Consider the following 26953-nt stretch of genomic DNA (forward strand, 5'->3'; position numbering starts at 1 on the left):
CTCTTGGCCCAAGATTCTCCTGGACCATGCTCTTAGGCCACCAAGGACACAGTGGGTCTGAGGATCACAGGAAGTCTCCACTGGCTGCTCCAGCTCTGGACTGCCCCTCCTGAGGCATGGGTGTTTATCAGCCTCAACCAGAAGGACCGACCCACCTTACTCACGGAGCTCATTTCACACAGCAGCCTATGTCACCCACAGCCCTGCTCACGTAACCTCAGGTCCTCAAGGGTGGGGGCTGCAGTCAGTGCATCTGGCCACCAGGCATCCCAGGCCCTGCTCATCCTGCCTGGTGGGCACTGTGGGCTGGGTGGCATGATCGGGAAAAGTGCTAGGGACCATGAAGCAATGAGTTTCACTCCCACTCTGGGCAGAGATGCTTATCTCGACTTCAGAGAAACCAAGAACCACACTTGCTCTCTCCTGAGAGCCCAGCAGAAGAGCAGACAAAACTGCAGTACCGGGCGACAATGTTGGTTTTAATGGCATTAACATCCAGGAGGTCACACATCAGTTCTGGTTGGCAACTTCTTCCAGGGGTGAGTGGCTGCTGCCTCGCTGGGTGGGGCCCCTCCAGTCTGTGCCACAGCCTTTGAGACTCGCCACCTGGTCTGCCTGCCCCCCACCCCCACCCCACTGAGAGACAAAACAATTGCACTGATTGACATACACATAGCCAGAGGTCCCGGCCTCCCCAGCACACACTCCAGGGTCTGTCACACAGCGGATCAGGGCTTTGGCGTCTGCTCGGCGGTGGTCCAGGGCTGGTCTTGGGGAATAGTGTTTATCGAATGTGACAGGTTCTTTTACACACTGAGGGTCTGGAAGATCTACTTCTCTGGTTCTAAGAGACTTGTCTCTAATGGCTTCTTTCAGAGCCACCGGAGTTCGGCCTGGATAACGCGGTGTTGGTTTGTTTATTTGTAAGGAATGTATAAGGCATTTTGGTAAGTTGAACAGTAACTTCTTTTTTCGCAGAGAAGACTCAAACAGACGTGCCCTCCTTTGAGCTGCTACTGTCTTCCTGTGAACAGAGGGCAGAGGGAAAGAGAGGTTGGGGCCAAGGAGCCAAGGGGAGCACTCACCTCAACTCCTAGGGACCAGCTGTCTCCCCTGAATTAACATCCCACACCACTCCAAGCCCTTCAGAGAACACCCAGCATTGTCTAGAGAACCAGAGCTGACTGCTAGGGCTGGCGGAGATGCCTGAGGGTTGGCGGGAGCTGAGGACTCCAAGTTTGGGTGAGGACCTTGGTCCCAGAGGCTGCAGAGTGAGGACCGTGGGCCAGCAATGGGGGGCCAGAGATGTGCTTCCCACCGAGGGGAGCCACGGGGGTGGGGGGGTGCTGCCTGTCCTGAGGTTGCCTTCAGAAGTCCGTCCCCAACACCTGCCCCCAGGTCTGCGTCTGTTTGTTCTGCTTCTCAGCAGTCCTGAGGGCCCAGAACCAAGCCCTTGCCAGTGGCTCTGAATGGGCAGGACACTCACTGTTTTGTCCAGCTGCTCCTGTAACTTCTTCACTGTGTCTTTCTCCTTTGCCAGCTGCTCCTGGGTCTTCTTCAAAAGCTCCTGTAGTCTGGTGGCAGCACGTCCCAGGTCACTCGTTAACTTCTTTTCTTTTTCTAGCCTCTCCTGTCGGTCAGAGCATTAAAGCAGATCAGCCTTCACACACCACATCAGGAAGGCCACCTGGCTATGCCCATGGGATCTGACACGTCGGAACTGGGAGCCCTCTGAGGGCAGGATGATGCTGTCTTCTGGTTACCCAGAGAGAAGAAGTGACAGCTGGGAGCAAACAGCCATTAGAGTTAGGTCTGTGTCCTGTCTACCAGCGCTGCCAATGAGCTTCCTGTGACACGGGATGTTCTAATGTGCACTGTTCAGCACAGCGTCCAGTGAACACACGTGGTCACTGCTGAACACTTGCAATATAGCCACTGTGACTGAGTAACTGAACTTTTTAAATTTCAATAGCCACATTGACTAGTGGCTGCCATATATGACTCTGGAGGTTTAGGGACTCCACTCCCCCCACACCGACCACCAAATTAGGCTGGACCCTGCTCAAGGAGCTGTAAGATGTTTCCTCTCCCATTCCTGCCACAGGTGGTAACAACGGGAAGCCAGTGCCGAGAGCTGGCCCCCCACTGAAGCCTCGGAGCAGAGCCCACCCTTCTACCTTAAGCTGCATGACCACCCCTGCTTCTGCAGACTCGAGGGGGCTGGTGCGAAGCTTCTCCAGCTCCTCCTGTAGCCGACACGCCGTGTTCTGAGCCTTGGCAGAGAAGAGGAACTGGAGTTAGGGCATGGGTCTGGGTGAGCTGCCTCACAAACCCAGCTAGCCCACTTGGGGATAGGAGAGGGCACCCAGCATCATGGGACAACAGTTCCAGCCTGTGGACAGGAGACAGGTGACCGACTACATAGCAACACCCTATTGGGAGAGACGCCCCAGACCACGCCCACCTGTCTGGGCCTGGGCCACACCCTCCACCAGCCCTGACAGTGACGACGGCTCAGGGCCTCCCGGGCAGAGCCTGACCTCCTCAAACTCAGCCGTGAGCTTCTGCCGCTGCATCTGCTCGTCCTCCAGGATGGCTTCTGTCCGCTCCAACTGCGTTTTCAGCTGCATGGGAACACCGCAAACATGCTTTGGGAAACTGATGAAGGACCGACCCTCTTGGGAGCCAAGGGCTCCTGGGTAGGCTGAGACCTGGGGGTGAGGGGGGAGGTGTCCACCATCTAACTGCTTCGAGTGCCCACCTGCCCCTGCCTCTGACCACCAGCCCGCCCACAGTTGTTTCCAAAGCTGCCCCTTTGGGGAGATGGCGCTTCAGCCCCCGGGTACAAAAGCTAGTGTGGCGGAAGGGAGATGTTGATGGGATTTCTGCTGACCTCCGGTGACTTGAATGAGACCCACAGGACAAGGATGCCTCAGAGCCACTGCACAAGCACCGCCACAGCAGTATCCCCACCCAGCAGCCACCCCACTGCTACTCTGGTGACAGACCCCTGCCTCCTGGTGAGGGCTCTCAGCAGCAGTTACTTGGGTCCAAAGTCTGCAGAGCAAGCACCCTGCTAGTGACACCCGAGCAAGGGCCACAGTGGGAGACCAGACCCCTAATGGCAAGCCTGGCCGCCTGCTTCCCCTCTTCCAGTCCCTCCCGCACACGCTGTTAGGACAGATCCTCCAGCACCTCCCAGCCTGGCACCTCCTCCCGCCTTTTCCTCTGCTCTGTGGCTTCTTCAGAACCTAGGTGACCCCCAACTAGGCATCTGGGAAAAGTGGGATGTGGGGAGATTGGGAAGTGGAGGCTGCAAGTAATGGGTGTTTAGCCAGAACAGAGGGCTGTTATCCCTGAGCTCCAAGTAGGGTGGAGGGGGCCCGAGGGCGGTTAGTGACAGGTATCTGGGGACTGGCTCACCGCCCTAACCTCGACAGGGTCCTGCTCTGCTGGGGGGGTCTCGGGGGGGGCAGCCGGAGACCCAGCTACATCACCATCCTCTACGTGGCTCTTCATCTCACTCAACTGCTGCCTGACCTGAAACAGGGAGGGGTGGGTTTGTGCAAATACCCATCAGGAAGCACGCCCACCTTGCACACACACACAGACCCCATTGGGGGGACCGCAGATGCTCCCAACAGCCAAAGCCCTTACAGGGGACCTGGTCTGGTAACTGATCTGTGATGGGGTCCTCATGCAGGTTCACTGGGGCAGAGGAGCCAATACCACGACCCCTCACCTGGGCCAAACAGAGGTCCCAAAGGCCAATAAGGGGCCCAGGCTGGCCTGACCCACATGCCCTGCTCCAAGGCCAGCCAGCATGAAGCGCCCCCCAGGAGCGACGTGACCCCGAAGGACAGTGCACACAGAGCTAAGGAATCCAAAGGGAAGAAGCAGCAGCCAACAGGCTCAGCACGGACAATACTGCCTACATCCCGGATTCCTTCTTCTAGATACAGTCCACTGTTCAGAGCCCTTAACAGGGTCTAGAAAAGATTACGAGGTGACACTCTTGCCCAATAAGGTCCCCCCACCCTGAGCTCCATTGCTGGGGGCAGATGACACATCTGGTGACCCCCAAGCCTCAAGACCATTGAGCCTCAAATATGAAGAGGCAGTGGGGTCATCCATGGAGCTTGGGTAAAGGTTTCAGTCGGAGGATCTGGGTGGGCCACTGGCACGAGCTCCCAGGAGATGGGGTTGTTCTCAGGCCCCATCCAAGAGGTGCTGCTACAATGGGGCACCCAAAGTGTGAGGGGCTTGTTCCCTCGCTTTCTTCTCTCCCTCCCAATAACCCCCCAAAGCAAAACCCAAACTTTGCTGGCCAATGATGAGAGACTCAGGGGAGTCTTCTCCACACATGCCCCCAGCCTGGGCAGTGCCCCGGGGGCCTGTCACCCAGACCTGGCCTTGGTGAGTGGCCCTCGGGCTCAGGTGGTGACTTGGCCTGGACGGCAGCCCCCCTCTAGTGAAATGGTCCCAGGTAAGGCCCCTGGGGAGTTAGAAGCCTGTGTACTATGCAGGCAGCTGCTTGCAGCTCAGTAGGTGCTGCTGTGGGAAGGACAGCCCATGCACCAGAACTTCAGTCTCCTCACAGAAAGCCAGACACATCCATTTGTGTTCGAAATCTCCCAATTTCTAAATGGTAACAACCAAGTCAAGATTTTAAAAAGACCGTGCAGATCAAACAGAATATGTCTGTGGCCCTGCAGGCTGCTGCCTGGAGCTGATACTGGGACTGGTGGGGCCCCAGCTCTGTAAGGCTGGGCTGACCCTGCCAAGGAGTGGACACTGATCACACACCAAGACAAAACCGAAGGACCCAGAGGCCACCTGCACAACAGGGAGCTCTGCAAGTCTGCTTCTACTGCCAGGCACAGAGGAGGCCTCCCTCCCCAGCCACAGGTTGCACTGAACTAGTCTCAGCCACCTTAGTGAGAAAAGGCCTGAGTCTCACATAGCGCAAGGCCCATGCTGACAGCCACAGGGCAGAGAGCAGCCAGGCCAGAGACGCCCCAGGTGACACTGGGCTCACAGGAGTCAGGTCACCCTGAGCTCCCAGTGCTGTGGCCAAGGGACTAGTTCACACCAGGAGAGATGGGAGGTGGGCCCTGAGCATATTAGTCCTGGCAGCCACAGGCCCCATTTGGAGTTTTGAGCAAATGTGCAAGGAGCCCCGTCAGCACAGCCCGATCAACGTCTGGCCCAAATACCAAACTAGTGCACATGGCCCTGTCACACTGCGTTACCTTTGACAGGATGCAAAAGCACAACTGGAAATTAATCACACACTCACACACACACATACACACACATTGTCACACGCTCCCACCGCACCCCATCCCATGTTCACTCACCAGGGCGAGCTCATTGCTCTGTTTTTGGGCTTCGCTCTTGGCTGTATCCAGCTGAGATTGAGATTCTAATAAAAGTTGCCTCAACTTGAGGAGAAAACAGACGCAGGTGATGGGAGGAAGGAGAGAGAAGACAAAATCAGCTCCCGTGCATTAGCACCTAAACACACAATCTAAGACATCCACGTAACCCAAACCCTTGAGAACACTGTGGGCAGAGCAGGTGCACAGGCTCCCAGGCCTCTGGCAGCTCCTGTTTCTTTTCGGAAGACTGAGGAAGGCTGACATTCACTGCACACCTCGCCTGGGGACTTTGCAAATGTTTACGGATTACCTCGCAAAATAAGACCAAAAGTTTCAGGTCAAGCCAGAATTGGGGGTTACAGGTTTGTGCTTTCTGCTTCCAAAGTTAGAAAATAATATCAGATTTAAATCCATTCACCCCAGAAATAATGTCACCAAGCCAGGTGAAGAATTTTTTCACTGCAAGGCTGACCTGGCTTCATCCCTGACCTGTTGGCCGGGCTGCCTTTTTGAAATCTGCCCCACGACCCCTCCTCAGGATGGCTAGCCCAAGGCCTAGGGCAAAAGCCTGAGAACTGGGACTTTGAGCTCATGTTAACAAGAGCTGCTGCGGAGGACCGACTCTGGGCAGGCAGAGAGCCCACTGGGAGACTCACCCCCGCCACCTCTTTGGCGTAGCTCTGGCACTCAGCGCCGGCAGCAGCCATGTGCTTCTCCAGCTCTGCTTCCAGATGCGACGTGTATTCCCTGACCTGGACACACACATACACGTGCACCTGTCAGAGGCCTTGAGTTGGCCAGCAGGGAGCAGGGCAATGAGGCGACAAGTGTGGCTGGCCCTGGGACAAGGGCTAAGAGGTGACCTCATGGCCTGTTGGCTGCTGGGCCAGCCCAGGCCAGGCAGAAACAAGTTCATGGCAACAGACTCCCTTAATTGAAAATGGTACCTGAACTTCAGCACTCCTGGGTCCTGACATGTTCTCAGACCTCAGGAGTCAGGAGAGGAGAACTTCTAGACTTACTTGCTAGGTGAACACCAGGAGCACCTTCTCTAAGGCCAAGGCTGAGTGTGTCTGCAGAGGGCAATGGGGCTACCTCACACACCTGCCACGATTCCCAAGGTCATTACAGATGCCACTGTTTACCAGTGCTGGGCATTCTACACAGGGCCATGCTGTCTCAGGCCCCTCAGGTTGTAAATGGCTCTCATTAAGGAAAAGCAGGACTGACAAGATCCCCTAGCCTCTCTTAAGATATGTCCACAAGGAAAAATAACTAACGTCGCCTCGGTAAGAACATTTCTCTGTAATAAGGAGAGTAGCTCTCTGAGCAGAGCCCCCACACGTACCTGATCTGAACTTTCAAGTTCTCCTTTTAGCTTCTCTACAATCTCTTCGAGATGTTTCACTGTGACCTGTGACTACAAAGCAAGGAGAAGGCCCCATGTCAAACATGAGCCCCATCTCTCAGGAAGCCCAGTGGTGCGCACCCACTCCGAGCATTACCCAGCAGCCTCTCCCTGGAAGTGGGCGGGAAGGGTGTCTCCTTGAGACTGAGGAGTCAGCTTTCATTATGACATTGCCATACAAATATGGCAGTACCAAAACCCAGCAAACGTGACTCCCATCTCCCAAATGATCCTATCAGCTTTCCCTCTGGAATTCCCTGTAGGGAATTCTGACCCAGCTCTCTGACTTGAGTAAGTGATGTCTGAATTCCAGTGCGATGCTCATGTCGCTGGACCGCGGGGAGGCTCTGAGGGCCCGTGCTGTACCTTTTGGAGCTCTTCCTCCTTGGCGCTGACTTTGGCCTTCCAGACCTGCTCCTCCTCCTCCACGCTCTTCTGCAGGTCCCTGAGCATGCCCTCCTGCGGGGATGGGCACTGAGGCAGGGCACTCTCCAGGAGGCCCCACCCCACACAAACACAGTTGTGTCCTCCTGTCCCCTCAGCCCCTCTATGAGGAATGCCTGGCTGCCAGCTCTGATTTGGTCCATCAATGTCACGTGGGGAGCAAGGTTGGCCACAGTCCTGGAGAGGTGCCCTCTGGCCAGTATGTGAATGAAGGCTGAGGGCCACACAGGGGAATGAGGCCTGTGACCCAAATGAGGATGTATGGACTTGCATCTCTGTTGGGTTTGCCACCAATGCCAGCCTCAGTGGCCCAGGACAAGCACCACAGGATCGAGTTGGTCAGAGTGGGAGGGCTAGACCCAGCACTGCTTCTGGACTCACAGAGAGCACTGTTTCAAGCCGGCCATCAGCCTGATGCTCACGTTTTCCTTTCATTTCCCAGACTATTCCTTACTATGACCAAGTCTCTCCATCCCCAAGAGCAGCCCCAAACTTTCAATCCAGCCCTCTCCTAAGCTTAGAAGCAATGAAGACCACCACACCTTATTCATCCCTTTTACTATTCAGCCAACGAAATGGGGTCCCGAGTGGGGCAATGACTTGCCCAAGGCCCCACAGAGCCGAGTTTAAACCAAGAGTTTGAGCCAGAGTGGCCAGTGGGGTTTCCCATACCACCACCTGCCTCCCGCCCTACAGGCCCCGAAAGCTCTCTTTCCTGGCAGCCTCCTGAGGGGATACCCAGCCAAGAGCCTAGCCAGTGGCCCCGGTCCTCGCGCCTCACCGTCTCCGCCAGGATGGTGCGGTACTGGTCACACTCAGCCTGCAGTGTGCTCTGGGTCTCCTCAGCCTCCCTCAGCTTGGAGGCCAGGTCCTGAGGGCAGAGGGTAGAACAGGGGTGCGCTTAGCCAAACACACGGATGAAACAACTCTGGACACTGGGAACTGGAGAGCAAGTGGCAGCCCCGCACCACCACCCCCACTCCCCCCACGTGGGCGAGTATGTGTGCCATGCTTACTAAGGAGGGCTCCGTGTTTACTGGCAGCTGTTTCAGCAGTTCTGGGCCTTTCTCTTTCAGTTCCTGGAGCCACTCGGTGTAATTCTGCAACAAAAATGTGCAAGTGGGGGCCCAGCAACATTCCCAAGTAACAGCGGGATCCCAGGGAGCCACCTCCCCTACCTTGTGGGCCCCGTCAGAAAGGGCCGGGAGCAGAGCCAGCAGGGCCTCCTTGGTCTGTGCCTCGGTCAGGCTGCGCTGCTTTTCTGATTCCTCCTGTGGGGTAAGCGCAGTGATCAGATTAGATGTGGAGGTTTAGGGCAACCTCCAGGGAGTGTTCATGGAGATGCAGGAACATCCACCCCCAGGAAAGGGAGGGACAAGGATCAAAAGAGAAGATAAGTGACTGTGGGGCTGATTGTGGGGAGGGGGGTTTAATCTCAGTGGCCGGTTCTAACCACACCAGCCAATGCTGGGTCAATTTTAAACAGACTCAGCTCTAATAAAGGGGGATGGCAGGCTGGTCCACATGGCAGGAGCAAGTTCATCTACCCTGTTTCCCCAAAAATAAGACCTAGCCAGACAGTCAGCTCTAATGCGTCTTCTAGAGCAAAAATTAATGTAAGACCCGGTATTATATTATATATTATATTGTATTATATTATACCCGGTCCTATAGTAAAATAAGACTGGGTCTTATATTAATTTTTGTTCCAAAAGACACATTAGAGTTGATTGTCCGGCTAGGTCTTATTTTCGGGGAAACGTGGTAACACCTTCCAGCAGGTACTCAGGTTCAGTCAGTTCTCAATTTCCAAGCTGTGTGTGTGTGTGTGTGTGTGTGTGTGTGTGTGTGTGTGTGTGTGTGTGTGGTGGTGGTGGTGGTGGTGGTGGTGGTGGTGGTGGTGGTGGTGTCTAAGCTTCTGTGGGAGCTTGGTAGGAGGCAAAGAAGAGGTGGCACCAGAGGGACTCCCAGCAGCCACCAGAGTTAGGAGCTCCCGCTGGCCAGGAGTGGCCGGACGCAGCAATCCTGGAGGGAGAGAGATCAATATTCCCACTTTGCAGAGCAGAACCAACCCGGCAGGGATAAGGATTTGGTCAGTGTCACACCACTCCCAAAGTAAGTCCATGTGGTGGCCGTGCTGTGCTGGGCCAGCACCCCCATCCATCCTCCTTGAGGCTCCCATTCAAAGCATGAAGAAGGAACGGAAGAAGGACCAAAGAAACTATAAGGCAAAGCCTAGGACAGCAGCGTCCCCTGGGGACAGATAACTCCCTGGGAATTGGCTACAGGTTTCTGGGTAAGAGTCTTCCTCTAATAACTGGTCCCCAGTAGGCTGAACCTACTGCCAGCCCTGCCACAACGTCAGCACGGTCTGACCCAGCCTGAATACCAAGGGCGGTGGCAGGAACTACTACTGGATTTGAGCGGTCAAGTGGTGTTCCGGAACATGCAACTGGAGGACGCCTGACAAATGGATGCCCTGCCTGACCACAGCACCCACATGGTATGGACTCAAGTCGCAGAAAAGGATCCTTCTTGGCTCGCCTGCTCTGCAGACAATGCCTACTGGCCTGCCATGGACCCCCAACCTCGTGACTGCCCATCGTGGGAGTCAGAGGCCAGAGCCAGAGGACCTGGAGGCTAGCTCCTGTCTTTATCTGGCTGCATGACCACGAGCAAGTCAGGTGACATCTCTAGTCACAGATCCTGCATTTGCTACAGAAAGGCCAGACAGGCTCCCAGGTCACCTCTGGGGCATCTTAAGTACAGCTGCCACAACTGGACTGAGGCCAACCCTCCACCTCCCGCCCTGTCTCAGGGCCCCACCTTATCCAACCCTCAGTCTTCCTGGGAGGCTCATGACAGTTACTGCAAAGCTCTCCATAACAAGACAGACATTCCTTCCGCATCAGCAAGGCTGGAAAGGGTGGGTTGGCTGCCCGGGGCCTTTCATCAAGAATGGAAATGGGTGGCAGAGGGGACAAGGCCTCTACTTGCTGTTGCTGCAGGCCATGTCCCCCAGCCACAGCTCCCAGCCCATGGCTCCAGAGGTGTCACGGGGGCCCCCAGACACCAAGATGCCCATACTCTCCCCCACCTGGGCAGCACGGAGCACAGGACTAACATGGACTTCAGGGCCTGAGAGCTGCTGAAGAGGCCCTTCCCCTCTGTGACTTACTGTCAAGATCATAGAACCTACTGGGCCATGATTTCAGACGGCCTGAGAAAGCAGCACAATCAAAATATCGGGATTTCAAAGATAGCCCAATGTCGAGCTTACTCACAGGTGGTGCAGTCAGGTGGGCTCACAGTCCCCACGGCCTCTGTTTCTGCCCGCTGATGGCAAAGGGCCCCCGATAAGTAAAAGCAATCAAGGGTACATTTTCTCCTTTCATCTTAGGGAGAAATGAAGGAATGGATGGAGACAGAAGGGAGGAGAAAGATGCAGGAGCTGGGGCACTCTGTGTGCCAGCCTCTCAGAGGGGTCCTGGTGTGGATGCCTGAGACGCTCCAGGGCCGAGGCTGCTGTGCACGCAGTTCGCGCGCTTTGGGTTTTGCTGAACTACACGGGTGCTGCTAATAGAGTCCTGAGTAGCAGGTGAGTCTGAGGACTGGACTCTGACCTTGGCCTGAGTCAGGGAGCGCAGCTTCTCCTCGAAAGCTCTCTCAGCTGAGGCCAGTGCCTCCATCGCCTTCCAGTTCTTCTCTCGGAGGTCCTGGCGGGGAGACGTGGAAAACGTCAGCAGCTAAATGGGCTAACCACTGACATATCACCCATGTGCTCCCTCAGCCGGTCTCAGCAGGGCAGAACTTCTCCAACCCCACTCTGGACCCCACAGGAGGCCTTGCAAAGGGACAAAAGGCCCTTTCTCTTGGCCCACATCCACTGGGCTTCTCTCAAGCAGCATTAACACAAGGCCAAAGTGTCACAGCCCACTATTGGGTGGCTATGGCATGAGAGGGTAAGGAGGCTAAGCATCCTTTCAGGGAGACCCTACTTTGGAGGATGGAGGGTTGGCCTGGCTCCTAAGAGAGAAGAGGCTCCTGCCACCAAACAGCAAGCAGTGACCCCTTAGCTGATTCTGTACAGGTGAGGCCACCTGAAAGCCCAGGCTCTGTTAAGGGTGATGGGCAGGCAGCCTGGGGGGGCGGGGGGGGAGGACAAACACAAGGCTCCTTTGCACCCTGCAGCAGAGAGGGATTTCCACATCCCCTTTTCCTGCCACTAGCCTCCCTACTCCAAGGTGATCATGTGACCCAGGCCAGGCCAATCAGTACATTCTGTCCCCATCATGGGGGCTCCATCCTGCTGCATGGGACTCAAGCTGATCCAATGGGAGTCTGCCCTAGGAGTTTGGAAGGACCCGAGGGACAGAGAGAGCCCTACAAGCCCCAGAAGGAAAATGAACTTTAAGCAGCTGGGCCCCTTCTTGACTAGTCTGGGTGGCCTCACCACTCTTCAGCGCCCCCCAACCCCGCCATGTACAAGGACACATGCTTGACACTCACATTGTTCTTCACTTTCTGCTGCTCAACCGCCTCCTTGAGTTCAGTGGTCTCCTTCTCCAGACACCACACCTGGGACTCCAGCTCCTTGAAGCTGAAGGGAGACAGCGGGATCACTGCCGGGCATGGAGGGCCCATAGCCCCCAGTCTTGTCTTGGGAGGGTCCCTTCCTCTGCCGGGGCTCCCACCCTAGCCAGGAGCACCTCCCACTCTGCTAACCATCTCACAGGGACAAGCTTTCAGGGAAGCCCAAGCAGCCTCGCTGGCCCCTCCTCCCACTAATCCGGAGTGCCCAGGGGCCAGGATGCAGATCCCAGAGGCCACCAGAGTCCCACGTGGTGACGCCGACCACTGAGACTGCAGAGGTCAGAGCAGCCACAGTAGCCAGTACAGGGATGGGCACTGACAGGTGTTTGGGAAGCTTTTTCCTCTGGTGAACAAAACCCATTGTCTGGTTACGAGGCTCCTGCTCAACCTGATCCTGCTCTGTCCCCAGAATGTGTCAGCTAGCCTTTCCCTGTGGCCACACATGGCCCTCGAAAGACATGGGCTGGGCCTTCTCAGAGGACACCTGAGCTAGAGACTCATGTTGTACTGTCACCTGCAAACCCATCGAGACTCTGGGTACCAGTACTCTCGGCAGTTCACTGGGTACAGTGGGACCATCCTCTGTCCAAAGCTTAACTCTGCTAAGGCCCAAGGCTCTTCCTTTAGTTCTGTGCCTGGGCTCTGAGGAAGCAGTCCCGAGATGACCCCTAGACGCCACAGGGTTGGCAAGATGTCAGTCCCATCTTTTCACGGTCCTCTCCAGATTCAAGGGCCCAGTGGGCTTCATTTACTCATCATCCAGAAAGTGAAAGGCTGACAGAGCTAGAACTATACTAGCCATGCTGGGGAACAGGCTCCAAACGGATACTTCGATGTGTGACCTCTGCAGTAAGACTCAGGACGGGGAAGGACCCGAGCACGTGTGAAAGCTGAAGCCGGAAGTGGTCATGCGGACTGGAATCAGCACAAGCGGAGCCACTCGGAAAGCGGGACAGAAGCCCCACCAAGGACGCTCCTGGCTTAGGGGTGTCACTGCCACCAGACGGGGACATATATATTTGCATTTCTTACTGTGGGCTATGGTATGAAACTTTTGAAAAGCTCCACTCTAACACACGTTAGGACTGAACAAAACAATTTTGCGTGGACTGCGCATGCTGGTTGTCCCCAGCACCCCGTCCGGGAAGGGCCTCCACGGTGCACCGCCTCACACTTTCATTCTCAATACAGTTCATGTCTGGCCTTGAAGACAGCTGTTCACTTCGTGGAGGTTGGTTTCACGCCCACAGAACCTTGACCCCTCCCTCAGAGCGCTGATGGGACCCCTCACAGCTGTTCCCTCTAGCCTCCGATTTATGCAACAGCCTGCCTCCAGCAAACTACCTCAAGAGGGTCCCCAAAAGAACAAGGCCCTTAAGAAGATTCAGCAGGCCCGTGACAAGGACATGCTGACAAGCACCCCCTTGGTGGCTGCTGCCCGAGTTCCAGAACATCTGGGGCTGGATCACTCACTTCCATATGGAACAGGATGAACTGGCGTAGACACAACTTTCTGATAAATTGTCTCAGAAAGAAATAAACCAATTTCTGTCAAACACATCTGCATGATGCCAATAATTGGAATCAACCCTGTCTGCACCATGACTGAAGTACCCTAGTAATTTGCTGTGTGTCCCAAGAAATCTGACCTTAAAATACAAAAGCAAAAACCTAAACAAACACATCCTCTCTACCCCAAAAATACCATGAGAAACAAAGTTTGCCCAAGGCTTCTGGAAAAAAGCATACTGGGAAAGGAAGATGGAGAGGGCATGATTCTGGGTTCCACAAGGCATTTTGGACCCTGTGGGTGACTGGCTTCCTTTCCCAGGCCCCAAACCCCAGAGCCTGAGGCCAGGGAACAGGGGCCATGAACTGGGGAGACATAGGGGAGATGACTGACTGGCAGCAGCAGCCAAAACAAGGGAACCTGGTTGGCTGATGGCTGGGGGCACACCTGACCATCTGCATAGGGACACCCTCCATGGCTCTCCCCGACATGGCTGCCCTATGGACCCCCAGCTCCGGCAGCCAGGACCCACCTCTCGAGCCCATGGGCACCTGTTTAGGGATACACACCCAAGAGGTGACGGTCCCAAGAACTCGAGCCCCCCGACTTGAGCCACCTCACCCAGGTGTCAGCTCCAGCCTTAGCACCAGCAAACAGTCCCTGAGCACTGCCTGGCGCTGGGCCGCCAACATGGAGGGAAAACAAGCTCTACCAGCAGTGAAGTTACCTCACAGACAACACTGCGACTTGGTCAGCTCTGAACTTCACCAATGTCCCAAATCTGTGCAAAAAGCCTGGACCACTTCCTTCTGGGTGTGGAACCATTTGTCCTATTTGATTTATGGCCTCAGTCCCTAAAGTCCCTCATCTGTAGACAAAGAGAACTCCCCCCCAGCTAGTCCTTCCCCATCGAAACATGGATGCACATGTGGAGGCAGGAAGCAGAAGGTTCGTGCCCCCTGTTGAGGCACCTGCCACTCTCCACACAGATGAGTCTTGTTCCTCAACAGGAGGCAAAGAGCTATTTGCAAGGCTGTCTTCTTTCCTGCCCACACATGTACTCCTCAAAGTCACTGGAGGGACAGGGGAAAGGCAGAGGCCTCTGAAAGGGGCTCTTCCCAAGGGAGCCGTCCGCCCTGCTGTAAACCCCAACTCCCTGGGTCCTAAGCCACCCTGTGCTGAGGTGCAGCCCTTTACCCCAACTTACCGGGCCTGCTGCTGGTTAGCTTCTGCTTGGCTGGCCTGAAATGAGAGACACAAAGCTCCTCGGTTACCATGAGACTCACCTCATTTGGCAACTAGTCAGGGTGGGGTCCATTTGCTCTCATCCTCCTACCTGGGGGTCAGGACTCAGTGTGCTCCCACCCCTTCCTTCAGCCCCAGGGAGGAGGTGATGGCTGACCTGGGTATCCTGGGCATCCCGGGCCTGGCCTGCCTCCAGCAGGGCCTCAATGGACCGGATTCTCTCTGTGAGCTGTGAGTTCTCCGCTCTGGACTCCTTGAGCTGCCCATGAAGACCACTCAGCTCCTCGCACTGGCTCTTCACCTCTGCCTCGGAGGACTGTAATTTGCTGAGCAGCTCTGTGCCGGAAGAGGAGCAAGAGCAGGTCAGGGGCAGGAAGCACCAGGACAGACACCCCACCTGCCCTTCAGCACGTAAGCACATGAGGCATGTCCCCTGCCTCCTTTGTGCTTGGGGGTTTAAGACATACTTCTGACCACTGGGGCATCTTATTAGCTATTGGAGAAAGTCACACTGGGGCTTTGTTCTAGAGGATCCATTAGGGTAGAATGAAATACTCTCCGATCACTCACAGGAAAATGATGGAAATCTAAAATGGATTTCATTTGCAGTTTCTAAAAATTTGTTTTCTAGGAGACTGGCTCATATTAGCTGAGACCAAGGGGTCTTTTGTGAGTGTCCTCTCTTGATGACCTTAGGTAAGTCCCATGGCTGTGAATGTCATCCACGTGTTTATGACTTTGCCAAGCCCCCCAGCCCTGGTCTCATCCCCAAACCCAGGCTCAGCTGCCTGCCACTTCCAAATGAAGCTCTGCTTAGGCAACTGGAACCCAGGACTCCTGACCTCCCCACCTAGCTGCTCTGCTTCTTGTGCCCCCACCTCTCATCCATCTTCGAGGCCTATGGATTCCATACCCACTGTCTGGGGAGTCCATTCCACCCCCTCACCAGTACCTCTGTGGTTGCCCTGACCTAGCCGTTGCCTTTTGGCCTGAACAACTGCCAGAGCCTCATCCCTGGTCTCCTGAGCCACTCCTGCCCATGGTCCATTCTCCATCGAGCCTCAAATCTTCCAGAAGTGCAAATGGGATCATGCCACTCCCTGCCCCAATTACTCCAAGCACACCCATCACTGAACACATCACCCAAACTCCTCACAAAGAGGGTCACCTGAATCCTGCCCATCTGGCCCCACACTGGCCACTTGTCTTCTTGCTTCAGTCACACTCACTGACCTTCTGTTTCTCGTACAGGCCAAGTTCAAGTTCATTCCCATTTGTAGGGGTCCTATGCTGGCCATTTCTCTCCCTTCCTGGTCTCTGTGAGGCTGGCCACACTTCCCATCATCCAGACCTCAGTTTAAATAAACATCCCCTCTGCCATAGAGGCCTGACCCATTAGAGCAGGGGTCAGCAAACCAAGTGCAAGGGCCACCCATGTTTTTTTAATAAAGCTTTACTGGAACATAGCCAGGCCTACTTATACATTATGTGGGGCTCCTTCTGCACCATGGCAGCAGAGCTCAGCAGTTGTAACAGCACCTGGCCCACAAAGCCAAAAATATTTACTACCTGGCTCTTCATAGAAACAGCTGTCGGCCCTACTCTAGGTCACTTTGGGTATTTGAAGTCGGTAGAGCACAGGCTGTGTGATCGCTGATGTGTGTCTAACTATGTCTCTCCTGCTAGAACGCTGCCCTGATGCCCACTGCTTCACTCCCGGCCACGCCCCAGGTGCCCACAGCAGAGCTCGCCCATGGCAGTTGCTCAGGAAATACTGAGCAAGGTGAACAAGAAACCATGGAGCTGTCATCGATGTCATCTGTCTTCTTTCTCTAGGGGCTCTCGGTGCCCCAGACTTCACCATTCTCTTCTGATTGTGAAGGTGACCTGTGAGCATAGAGGGACTACAGGCCCATTTTCCAAACTTGGCATCCTGGGCTAACTGAGCTGGGAGAGCCAAAACGGTCCAGAAGAAATCAGCCAAGAAGGCTAGCTACGAACTCAGGAGTGAACCGGCTCAGCCACAGGCATGGCTCCAGGTGGGGCTCCACAGCAAACAAGGGTGGCGGTGGCAGCACCATCGGCCCACCATTCATGGCTTCTGGCCTCAGCACAGACCCTGCCACCCCTCCTGGAGCCTCTGAGCCGAGCCTCTGCCTCACCAGCTAGCTGCTGCTGCTGCTCCTGGGCTTTCTCAGCATCTGCCCTCAGGCTGGCATGGCTGGTCTGCGAGCGGCAGAGCTCCCGGCTGACCTCATCCAGACGTTTCTGCAAGGCCTCCTCACTCTCCTTGTGAGACACCTGGGGAGCAGGCAGAGGAAAAAGGACCATGAAGATGGTAGAGGGAGGCCAGACCCTCAGCTAACTCTGAGGTCATGCAGGACAACCTGCCACCCACCCCAATGACTTTTATAAAACCCACCTGGATTTCTAAGTCAAATTATCCACTGGAAAAAGCCAGGAAGCCATGTCCCCCCAGCCTTTGAAGAGCTAGCTCGGGGTAAAGGGGGCTTAGGTGAAGAAGGAGTCACAAAAAGGAAAAGGCCCCATTTTCACTTCAGTGTGGCACAGAGAGATGTTTCCTACAACTTAAACCTCCAGTTCAACTTGGGTATTTTCTGAGTGGGCCCTTGTACAGCTCACACTTATTGAGCTCTTTTTCTGTGCAAGGCACTGTTCTAGGCATTGTGTATGTATTAGCAGGTTAATCCCCAGCCATCCCCTGAGACAGGCACTACTGTCACACCCTTGTTACAGATGGGAAAACTGAGGCTCTGAAATCCTGCAGCAGACACCAGGGGCCCACTGTCAACACCACGCCCTCCCAGAATCTTTGGTGTCAGAGAGGAAAGAATGGACTCCTCTGTGTGGCCTCAAGCTGAGGATGAGTACCATGAGGCCTGAGAGGGCAGGAGATGCTCAGAGTCTGGGGCTTACTGATGCCAACCAGGCCCAGACCTTGGCCCCAGCCTGGGTTCTTAGAAGTGACACATGTAATGGTGCCACCTTGGGCACTGAAGTGGTGGCTCTAGCCCCAGAAGCATCAGCACCACCTGGGAGCCTTTAAAACGTAATCATGGCCAGGCCCAACCCTGTGGTTCTGATTCCATTGGTCTGAGTGGGCCTGCTTTACATGAAAATCAGTAAACACCAAATTACCCATCTCGATTCCACCTAAACAATCCAAACTGTGTTTATTTGTCTATATTCCTTATACAAATATCAGTCTTACAATTTTGTGTTTGTCATTCTAGTCCCTTCCACAAGACAGCCCCATTACCCCATGTGCTACAGTCTAGCTTCAGTGACTGAGCAGGAAAAGGGCCCAAAGCCCTTTGGGACACCAGGATTTCCTTGTTATTCGGACAAGTTAAACACAAAGCAGGCGTGATGTTAAAGCTCCCCAGACGCGGTCACCCTGCCCCAAAACAGGCTAGCTGGAGGGTCCAGAAGTCATCAAGCCAACAGGCAGCAAGGCACCTAGGCTAAGGGGTACGCTGGACGGTGCCCAGGGAACTCTGGGGACAGGGGGACAACCTTCCTCTGGAGAAAGGGCATCTTCCTGGGAAAACAGCAGCTTCCAAGCCACATGCAGAGGCTGAGAAGGAAGAACGCCCACCCAGCCTTGAAGCCAGAGACTGCTAACGTTAGCCTGGCTGGCTATGGCTGGAGCTGTGGTACCAGAGGTGGTGGCATGTGTGAGAGGACAAACAGCTCTGAGGCTAGACAACCCGGGGATTTGAATCCTGCCTCTGGTGAACTTGGGATAGTTGCTTAACTTCTCTGCACCTCGACTTCCCATATGAGTAAATTATAGCTAGTAACAGAACCTCCCTCAGAAGGTTACAGTGAGAACGAGCTAAGCTAATGCTTGTGAAGTGCTCAGAACTATGTTTAGCGCCACACAGAACACACTTACTTAATGCTGGCTGGCTAGCTATCAGGATTATGCACGAGGCTAAGGCTGAGGGTTGCAGCTCTAGCTCTGCTTGAATGTTCAGCTGTAGGCATGACTCAGTGTGGCCAGAAAAGCCCTGGCCTGTCCCTGCTACACAGACAAGCTTGGTGGGCGGGGTGAAAAGGGCACTGAGGTGGCCACCACCCTACTCACCTGCAGCTGCAGGACCTGCTTCTCGAAGGCGGCTGCCTTGGCCTCCAGAGCCTTCCGCTGCTGCTCCTCCTGCCGTGAGGCTTCTGACTTTTCCACCAGCTCCTTGCTGACTTTGCTGAGCTCTTGTCGGAGCTTGGCCAGCTCTGCATTCTGCCTGCAAAACAGTCACCAGCCCCCAACTGACAGACAGAAGAGGGCTGAGTCAGCTGCCACCAATCCCAAAAGCTGCCCCCAGGTGACTGGGACCATCCGGGCCTTCCCTCCAAGACACCAGTTCTTTCGTAAGTAGTCGCCCAGGTCTTGGAGTCTTTACCAAAGCCCCTCTTGCATTATCAGCCACTTGGTGTATGGACCGGAAAGAGCAAAGAGCACACTAAAATATCCCACGAATGCCCCTCCAAGAAATAGCTAGAAATTCAGACCAAAAAAAAAAGGCAAAACATGCTTTTTCCTCATTGTTAATCAAGGTCCAGACAAGCCCTGGGATGTGGGCTGCCGGGCCGAGTCCTCCAGCAGGGCCGGGGCAAGAGCCTGTTGGAGTCCATGTGCCCTACTTCACTGGTACCAAAAGCAGGAAGCTGAGGCACTTGACAAACCAGACCTTTCAACACTGCACAGAAACAGGGTCTCAGGACCCAGGCGAAATTCAGGAGGGTGGGAAGGAGACTTGATTGAGAGGAAGAGGGGCAGCTCAACACCCGCCAACACCCGCCTTTTCTACCGTGTTTCCCCGAAAATAAGACCTAGCCGGACAATCAGCTCTAATGCGTCTTTTGGAGCAAACATTGACATAAGACCAAGTCTTACAGTAAAATAAGACCAGGTCATATATTAATGTTTGCTCCAAAAGACACATTAGAGCTGATTGTCCGGCTAGGTCTTATTTTCGGGGACACAGATTAGTATGAGGAGGTAATCAGCATGCTGGCCTCCTTGACTAGCACAAATGATACCTCTTCAAGGCAGGACTGACCGATAGTCCAGCCAAGGGACAGCACCAGACAAGACGAATGGGACAGACAAGACTGTTCACAACCTGGGATGAAAGAAACCGGGCCAAGACCAGCTCTGTTTGTTGCTGGAAGGCTGCTGTGGGTGGGTGGGTGGGGGCACCTCTGGACTTGGGTTTCCTTATCTGCACCAGGGAGGCTGTCCCAAATCCCTCTGCAGGGCCATCAGCTCATGCTGTACACTACCAAGATTCAAGACTGGAGAGTTCACAGGAGAGGCCAGACTCCAGGGCCCTGAGGAGATGGGAGGCTGGGTGGGCGGCCCCCTTGGGACTGATGTGCAGTTCTGGGAGGGGCCTGGGAATACCCATCTCACACAGGCAGAGCGTCCACAGACTGACAGAACTCATCAGCTACCACCGTGGGGTAACAAATCTTCATGCTTTGGAGCTTTCCCCAGGATGGAGGCTATAGTAGATTCTACGTGACAGGGGAAACCAGAATGTTCCTCTGTCCCCGTATTCACCTTCTGCAGCCACAAAACTCCAACCAGCCGCCAGGACGGTGACAAAGACATGTGCACATGCACACCCAAAGGGGACCTCCAGGGAGAAGGGGCTGGCCTGGATGGCCTTCAGATCTCACTCTCTACCAGGGAGGCCACCAGAAAAAACAGAAATGAGGGTACCAACTTCCCTCCGTGGTCTAGCTCCTGGCCAGTGTTATCCCTCCCTGACTTCCAGCTAAAGGACTAAAGGCGTTGGGGCTCTCTGCCTTAATCAGGTCTCCTCTTGACAAGCGGGGTGCCCTGGGATAACGGAGAGCCCCAGAAAGTCTCTTCAGGATGCTTCAGGCCAAGAGAAGGCAAAGAAATGTGAATCAAAAGAAAATGCAGGAGTAGCTTCCTCTAGGCCAGCCTATTGAGACTGTAATGCTCAAACCACGGAATCAGAAGAATGCCAAGGTGTCCTCAACACAGTGAAGTTTCTGCTGCCCTTGGGGTCGGCCCACTCGATATGGACTTCCTAGCACTTCAGCTCCTGAGAGGCAATGCTGAGTCAAGAATGCTTAGTAGGCTGGGCCGCTATGCTGTACTTATTGCCAATGCATCAGAAGCAAATGTCCCTCCAGCACAGGGGATCCCTTCCCCAATGGAAAATGAAGGCACTCAGGCCCACGGAAGGTCTCTACACCACATCAAACTCTGATCTTGGACAATCCACTTGGCCTTGATACTCTGGGCCACAATCAGGAGTTTTTAAAGCCTCACACTGGAGTGTTGTGAACACAGACGTGGAAAATGTATATGCTCCTCTGGGAAAGCTGATACTAGCACCAGCCAGGACGTGACGGGCACCTGACTGTATGGGCACTGGCAGACTGGAGCTCACCCCACTCACCTGTGGTCTGACCATGGGAGAGGACGCTAGCTACACTTCAGAAGGCTCAGCCACTCAGAACCAGACAAGAGATGGAGAGTCAGGATGGAGCCCCAAATGGGGAGGTACAGAAATGCACAGCCAGCCCCAGATCCAGTAAGAAACTAGAATGCACCCACCGCAGCCTCAGGAGAGGCTCAGGGACTCTCCCAGGTCCCAGAGCCCCTGGGGATGTGCCGTTGCAGAGGCTGTCTGCCTGGGAGCACTGAGCTTACTTGCTCTCCACCTGGCTCGTAGCTTGGTTCAGGGCGTCCCTCAGGATGGAGTTCTCCTGTTGCAGACGGGCCAGCTGTGTGTTGGGGCCATTCTCCAGCTGTTCCTGAAGAGTCCGGATCTGAAAATCATTGATGGAGCATCAGAGTGTTGCTCGGCCTTACAGAGAGAGCTGACTTCTAGAGCAAGGTTAATGAGGTTACAGCCCATAGACAAAACCTCTGAGGGCTCCACTTCTCCACACGAGGTGGGGAAGGCCCCTAAGAACAAGGGGTCTGAAAAGTGCACAGCTCCAGCATCAGGGGCTTGGGGCCCAGAGTGAACTCTAGCCACATGCCTCTTCTTCTCTGCCTCACAGCTATGGCCTCCAGTCAGCCAAGCGCTCAGCCCAGAGCCCCACACATGCTCCGAGCTGTCTGCCTGTGAAGACAAAGGACATGGCCACAGCCACGGCCACAATTACCCAGAGAAAGACTTGGTTCCCACTCTCTGGCCTCCCGTGGCCCAACACGAGTAGACTGCAGGTTTGAGGAGATGAAGCCTAGTGCTCTGACTACACATGCCAGGCTGGACAGGCCCTCCACCAGCCCTACTCGGGAGCTGTGTGGGTTTCAGGCCTCGAGCTTTATGCAAGCCTCCCAACCTCAAGTAGAGAAGGCAGAGCCAGCATTACTCTAGGATCACATGGAGACTAAGAACTTGACCCTGGGTACCTAGGAGATGGGACACAGGGCTGGCCACTTAGGACCAGGCTTTTTTCAAAAAGCACTTTTTAAAATGTATTTTTACTTCTTCCTGGTTAAAAACATTAAACACACACAGTCGGCTGACTGCCACCATCTGACTAGATGAAACAGCTGCTTCCTCCAAAAACGAACCAGATTCCGCAGAACCTCCATCCGCCTCAGGCTTCCAGCCCTCCCCGGTCCCCTGACCATGCCCTGCAGCCACTGCCCACCTTGCCCTGCAGCTGCTGCACCTCCTTCACGTGTTCCCGGTAGCTGGCCTGCATTCGGGCCTGCACAGCCGTGATCTCCTGCTCCCGGGCCACCAGCTGCTTTTTCACTTTGGCCTCCCCAGCTGCTGCCTTGGCCTTTTCTGCTGCCAGCTCCTGGGAGAAAGCAGAGGGCACAGGGCCGGTTAGGCAAGCAGGGGCAGGAATTTATCAGATGGAACCAGTATCATCAGAACCCAGAGTACCAGCTAGGGCTGAGAAGAGCTTGAGAGCAGAGCCACAAGATCCCTCCTCCTGAGTTCTCAGACAGCCCCACGCCAGCCACAGCAGACAGTAAGCAAGAGATGAGAAGTTCCCGGAAAGCCCTGCTGGCCTGACAGATGGAGCACTGGATATCAAGTCTAGTCTAGAGTGGATGCAGTAGACATAGGCAGGAGCTGAGTAAACATGGCATTCTGTCCCCAGGCTCTCCAGGGACACTGGCTCAGCCCTGCTGGGATTACAACACCCCACTTGGCTTGGTCCCTCACATCCAGGCCCCAGAACGCCTATTTCTACTTAGAGCACCTTTGTCAGGACCAACAAGACTGCAAGCGTTGATGGCTGGTGTGGGGATAGCTAGCTACCTGTCCCACTGTGGCTAGGGGGTCAGTCCCACTGCTGGAGGGCCTGGGTCTCCATGGACTGCTGCTCAGTCCTCCACCCCAGCCCAGGGAATGTCTGCCCTGGGCAGTGCCAGATGCCATGATGAACACAGGATGCTGGGTCTGAGGACTCAGAGACTTAGGCAGGGGCAGAGCACAGGGTGGGAAGGGCTGGCAGAGGGAGAGGGCCTTGCTGGATCTGTGTCATCCCAGAAGGAATGGCAGTGGACGGAATCCTCAGGAAAGCAGGGGGTGACAGTGCAAGGAAGGGCTGATGCAATGGGCCCCTAGGAAGGGGGTGCTCTGTGTCCACTAGGCCTCCAGCAAGAATGGCAACTACTTGGTATGGGCCCAGCAAGCTTGAGTGTCTGGGGCACGAGTGTCCCAGGAGATTCAAGGCCCTATCCCTTCCCTATCCTGGGCAGTGAACCAGAGAAGTGGAAAATCCTCTCCAAGCCAGGAGTGCCAGGAAGACCCATCCCAAAGGGCCAGAGTGTCCCTCCTGCCTGAAATGGGAGAGAATTGGAGGTCAGAGGAGGGGCTGAGCAGATCAGGGTGACCACTGGGTGCCAGGGCTACTATGTGCACCTGGCATTCCCTGGGACCACCTGGGATCCACTGGCCCTACTTTTCCGACAGTCCTCCCATCTCCATCCAGGGTGAGAGCCCACAGGAACATGAAGTCTAGGCTCAGGAATGCTTCACTGATTTCTCTGCAGACCTGGGAGAGGAGGCTGACATTGTGTGCCTGCTCTGAGACAAGCAGGCGTCTCATTCAATTCTCTCAGTAAGATCAGGATCTTGATGCCCAGATTAAAGCTGAGCTCACAGAGCCTTGGGGAGGAGACACTGTTCCAGGCTGGGGAGCAAGCAGCCATAGTAACAGAGGTAGGCTGGAACCTAGGACTGTGTGAGCCCACAAGGGTTCCAGAAAGTGGGAGGAATGAGACACACATTCCTGTGGCTGGCCCAGAAACTTCTAAAGAAGCACGACAGGGATTCAAGGCTCCACCAGGCTTCCTCTAACACGCATGCCCCCACCAGCCCCACCAGCAAACTTCCACATACCAGCAATGGGAGAAGAGCTCTTTTCTTTGCTGGGTTTCCCAGACAAGAGCCCTTTAAAGTATAGGATCCAGGCTTGGAAGAAGACACCAAAGCTCAAGGAGATCCTGGAGTGCCCACAGCTCCACCAGCAGTAGGCGGTACAGCCCCATACAGGCTGTCCTCTGCCAGCTCTGCTGGCCATGCCGGCCCAACACTCAGAGGCTGGCACTGAGCATCTTTCTAGGGATAGCCTTCCCCAGCCTGGGCAGATCTCATGCAGTTTTGGCCATCTACTTGGGCTCAGGGTGTAAAGGTCCCAATCTCTTGGGGACGGAGTCCCAAAGCTACCAGAAGTCACTGGGAGTTCCCTTCCTTTTGCCTCTGGTTATTTTAAATGGTGAGAAAGGCCAGCTTTTCCTCAGGGTATTTGTTTAGGCTTCCTTTTCTAAGAGCTCAGATCCCAGGATTCCGCTTACCTGTTAAATTCTTAATTCAGTTGCAAGGGTCAGATTTATTTTCTTGAAAGGCATGCTTATTGGTGGTAGGGACTGGAGCCCAGTTTTCTTTGATTGGGCTGGGGGAGGAGGCTTGGCACCATCATAAGCACTGCTGGCTCAGAAATAGCACTCTGTCATTTCTCACCAGACCAAGAGTGGGCCCTACTTGGTGTGAGCTTCTGAGGCCTGCTGAGGAATAAACAGGGGGCAGGTCCCATCAAAAAGGCCTGCCACCAGAAAAGCTTCCACCCTACCCCTGGGACCACGCCCACCCTGAGGGTCTCCTTGACTGCATGAAGTCAGAGCCTGATCTCCCAGGCGAAGAGAGCACAGGATAGGGTCTAGTCTAGAGCTTCGCCTCAGACTAGAGGCCCATGACAGGGCAGGGCAACTGATGCCTGAGAAGACAACAGCTGGAAAGATGGCTTTCCAGAAGGGCTGTACCAGAGCCACGCGTGGGTCCCCAAATCCATGCACAGGGCCACAAAGACTCTTAGAAAGCCAGGACAGAGGTCTTGAGGTGCCCAAGCTTGCTAATTCCTACAGCTGGTGCCTGGAATGGTTCTTGAGCATAAAACTCTGTTGGTACTTCACCCATTAACAAGGTACGAATCTGTCATAAGAGAATCCACACTTTCTCTGGATCACGCCTTCAGCAGCAGACCACGAGAAAAATAATTCACCAAAACCCTCTCTTGCAACTATAAAAAGTTATCTACAAGGACATATATGTGGAGGGAACCAGATCCTATCCGTCTCACCAGCTCCTGTGGGGAATTAAATTAAGAGGACTTTCCACATTCTCAATAATTTAGTTTCTCATGTAACTTTCCCGAACAGTGCTGGGCTAGGAGACATGTGTGTCAAGAATGAAGTCAACACATCAGTGCTGCTCAGAAACCTGATGTCCACTCGTTCCAGGAGCACGGAGAAAACATGGTCATGTATAACCATCAGAGGCATCCTCTCGGTCGTGTGCTGGCCTCGGACTTCAGCAGCCACTTGCTGACAAGAAACCTGCTAGGCTGAGCAATAATAACCTCTATGCTGGGACAAGAAAATGGGGGCTCCAGAAAGCTTCCCAAGGGAGGGAAAGCAAACTGAGCCTTCAAGGACAGAGATAAAATTTCCAGCCAGCCAAGTAGCGTAGGGCATTTGAACCTAACAAAAGAGCAGGAAGAGAGGCCCAGAGGAGGCAATGAAGGTGCAACACATCAGGGAGCAGATGGGGGTGAGAGACCAGAGGTGGTACTCAGGGTGTAAACTTGGGTCTAAAAATTAGGAGAGCCACTGGCAGAGCTTAAAGAGGGCCTGCCAGGACCAGATCAGCACTTGAGAGCCCAAAAGGACCTGCTGGGGCTGCCAGAAGGAGGATTTGGTAGGAGAGGGAGGGCCTTGGCTGGATGCTCTGTAACACATCTCCCCATCTGGGAGCCAAGCCGTGGAACCCTGGAGGGCAAGATGAGAAATGAAAAACCAAGGGCCACACCCCTGGGTATCTCACAGCCCCCTGCAGCTGACAGCCAGGTACAAGTCTACTAAGGGAGGGCTAGAAATGCATCTGGACCTGGAGAGGGTGTCTGTGGACTAGCAGACATTGTGGTTTTGAAAATCTCACTAAATGGCCACCACTGAGGGAGAGGAGTTAAGTGTCCAGTACAAGGGGCAGTGTCTAAGGGGCCTCTTTCTGCAGGTTGCACTCTTCCCTCACATCTGCTGCCTTGCCCAGGGTATCCAGAGACACCAGCAATGGGGAAGAGACGAGCCAGTGTATCCATCAGAAGTTATACCAACTCAGTAATCACACTTGCAGGCCATCCTAACTAAATTCAAGGGGGCAGGTCCAGGAATCAGCCAAGGCAACCATATGGCCAGCCAGCCGTGGATATACTCACTCCTGTTTCCTCTGACTTGAACTTTATTTTGGGGGTCAAACATTTCCACCGCATTTCTCAGCTTGTCCAGAAAGAGGGTATGGAAGAATGGCTCCCTGAGACCACAGACTCTTAACCAGTGCCATGATGGTTGGCTAGCTCTCTGATTTGTAGCACTGCCCCGCTGGCCCACTTCCGTGGTGTAAATGCTTCTGGCCTAGGGCACACTTCCAGCCAAGGCAGGAAGAAACATGTGCACTCAGCTCTTGGGAGCAGGGTAAGTGGCTCCAGTCACCCTGCGTTTCACCAACAACCCAAAATGGGCTCATGTGAAGGCTTGGTGTGCACAGTAAGACAGACAGTAAGCAGCCCCAACCCTGGCAGAAACTATCAAGCTTTAGTGAAGGCCACAGAGACTTGCTGTTTTCTTTTCTTCTCCTGGGCAGAGCATTAACCAAGAGCAACCAGCCAAAGGCTCATCTTCTGCTTCTGTGTCCCCCACCAAATGAGCTTTCCCATTTGGCTTGGAGCTGCATCCCTCCAACTTAGGACAGAAACTCAGACTGCATCTTCTCGAATGAGCAGATGGAGATGCCCAGAGGAAAGGCTGCAGCCCAGACAGTTTGAGGCATTCCAAGGCCC

At 54.6% G+C, this 26953-nt stretch overlaps 1 protein-coding gene across 6 annotated transcripts in view; it reads right to left on the reverse strand.

Moving 5' to 3' along the window:
* Window positions 1-458: 458 nt before the first annotated feature.
* RRBP1 (ribosome binding protein 1) overlaps window positions 459-26953 on the reverse strand; it is a 74129-nt gene continuing 47634 nt past the window's right edge. For 3 of the 6 annotated variants that reach the window (XM_088789276.1, XM_088789275.1, XM_088789274.1), the window contains 20 exons: window positions 22253-22405; window positions 21297-21415; window positions 18693-18846; window positions 16744-16882; window positions 14739-14917; window positions 14544-14578; window positions 11743-11833; window positions 10857-10949; window positions 8412-8504; window positions 8250-8333; window positions 8015-8104; window positions 7156-7248; window positions 6730-6801; window positions 6038-6133; window positions 5361-5444; window positions 3433-3540; window positions 2541-2711; window positions 2178-2273; window positions 1487-1630; window positions 846-1024 (listed from right to left, as the gene is read on the reverse strand). In XM_088789276.1, the coding sequence (XP_088645402.1) occupies window positions 986-1024; window positions 1487-1630; window positions 2178-2273; window positions 2541-2711; window positions 3433-3540; window positions 5361-5444; window positions 6038-6133; window positions 6730-6801; window positions 7156-7248; window positions 8015-8104; window positions 8250-8333; window positions 8412-8504; window positions 10857-10949; window positions 11743-11833; window positions 14544-14578; window positions 14739-14917; window positions 16744-16882; window positions 18693-18846; window positions 21297-21415; window positions 22253-22405 (2133 nt within the window). In that variant the 3' untranslated portion in view covers window positions 846-985. Of the gene's footprint in view, window positions 1025-1486; window positions 1631-2177; window positions 2274-2540; window positions 2712-3423; window positions 3541-5360; window positions 5445-6037; window positions 6134-6729; window positions 6802-7155; window positions 7249-8014; window positions 8105-8249; window positions 8334-8411; window positions 8505-10856; window positions 10950-11742; window positions 11834-14543; window positions 14579-14738; window positions 14918-16743; window positions 16883-18692; window positions 18847-21296; window positions 21416-22252; window positions 22406-26953 lie in introns of all 6 variants that reach the window. The other 3 variants (XM_074317742.2, XM_074317741.2, XM_074317745.2) reach the window with 3 other exon arrangements.

Source organism: Rhinolophus sinicus, chromosome 13 (assembly GCF_057876585.1).
Source record: "Rhinolophus sinicus isolate RSI-liver-muscle chromosome 13, RSI-T2T, whole genome shotgun sequence".
NCBI lineage: Eukaryota > Metazoa > Chordata > Mammalia > Chiroptera > Rhinolophidae > Rhinolophus > Rhinolophus sinicus.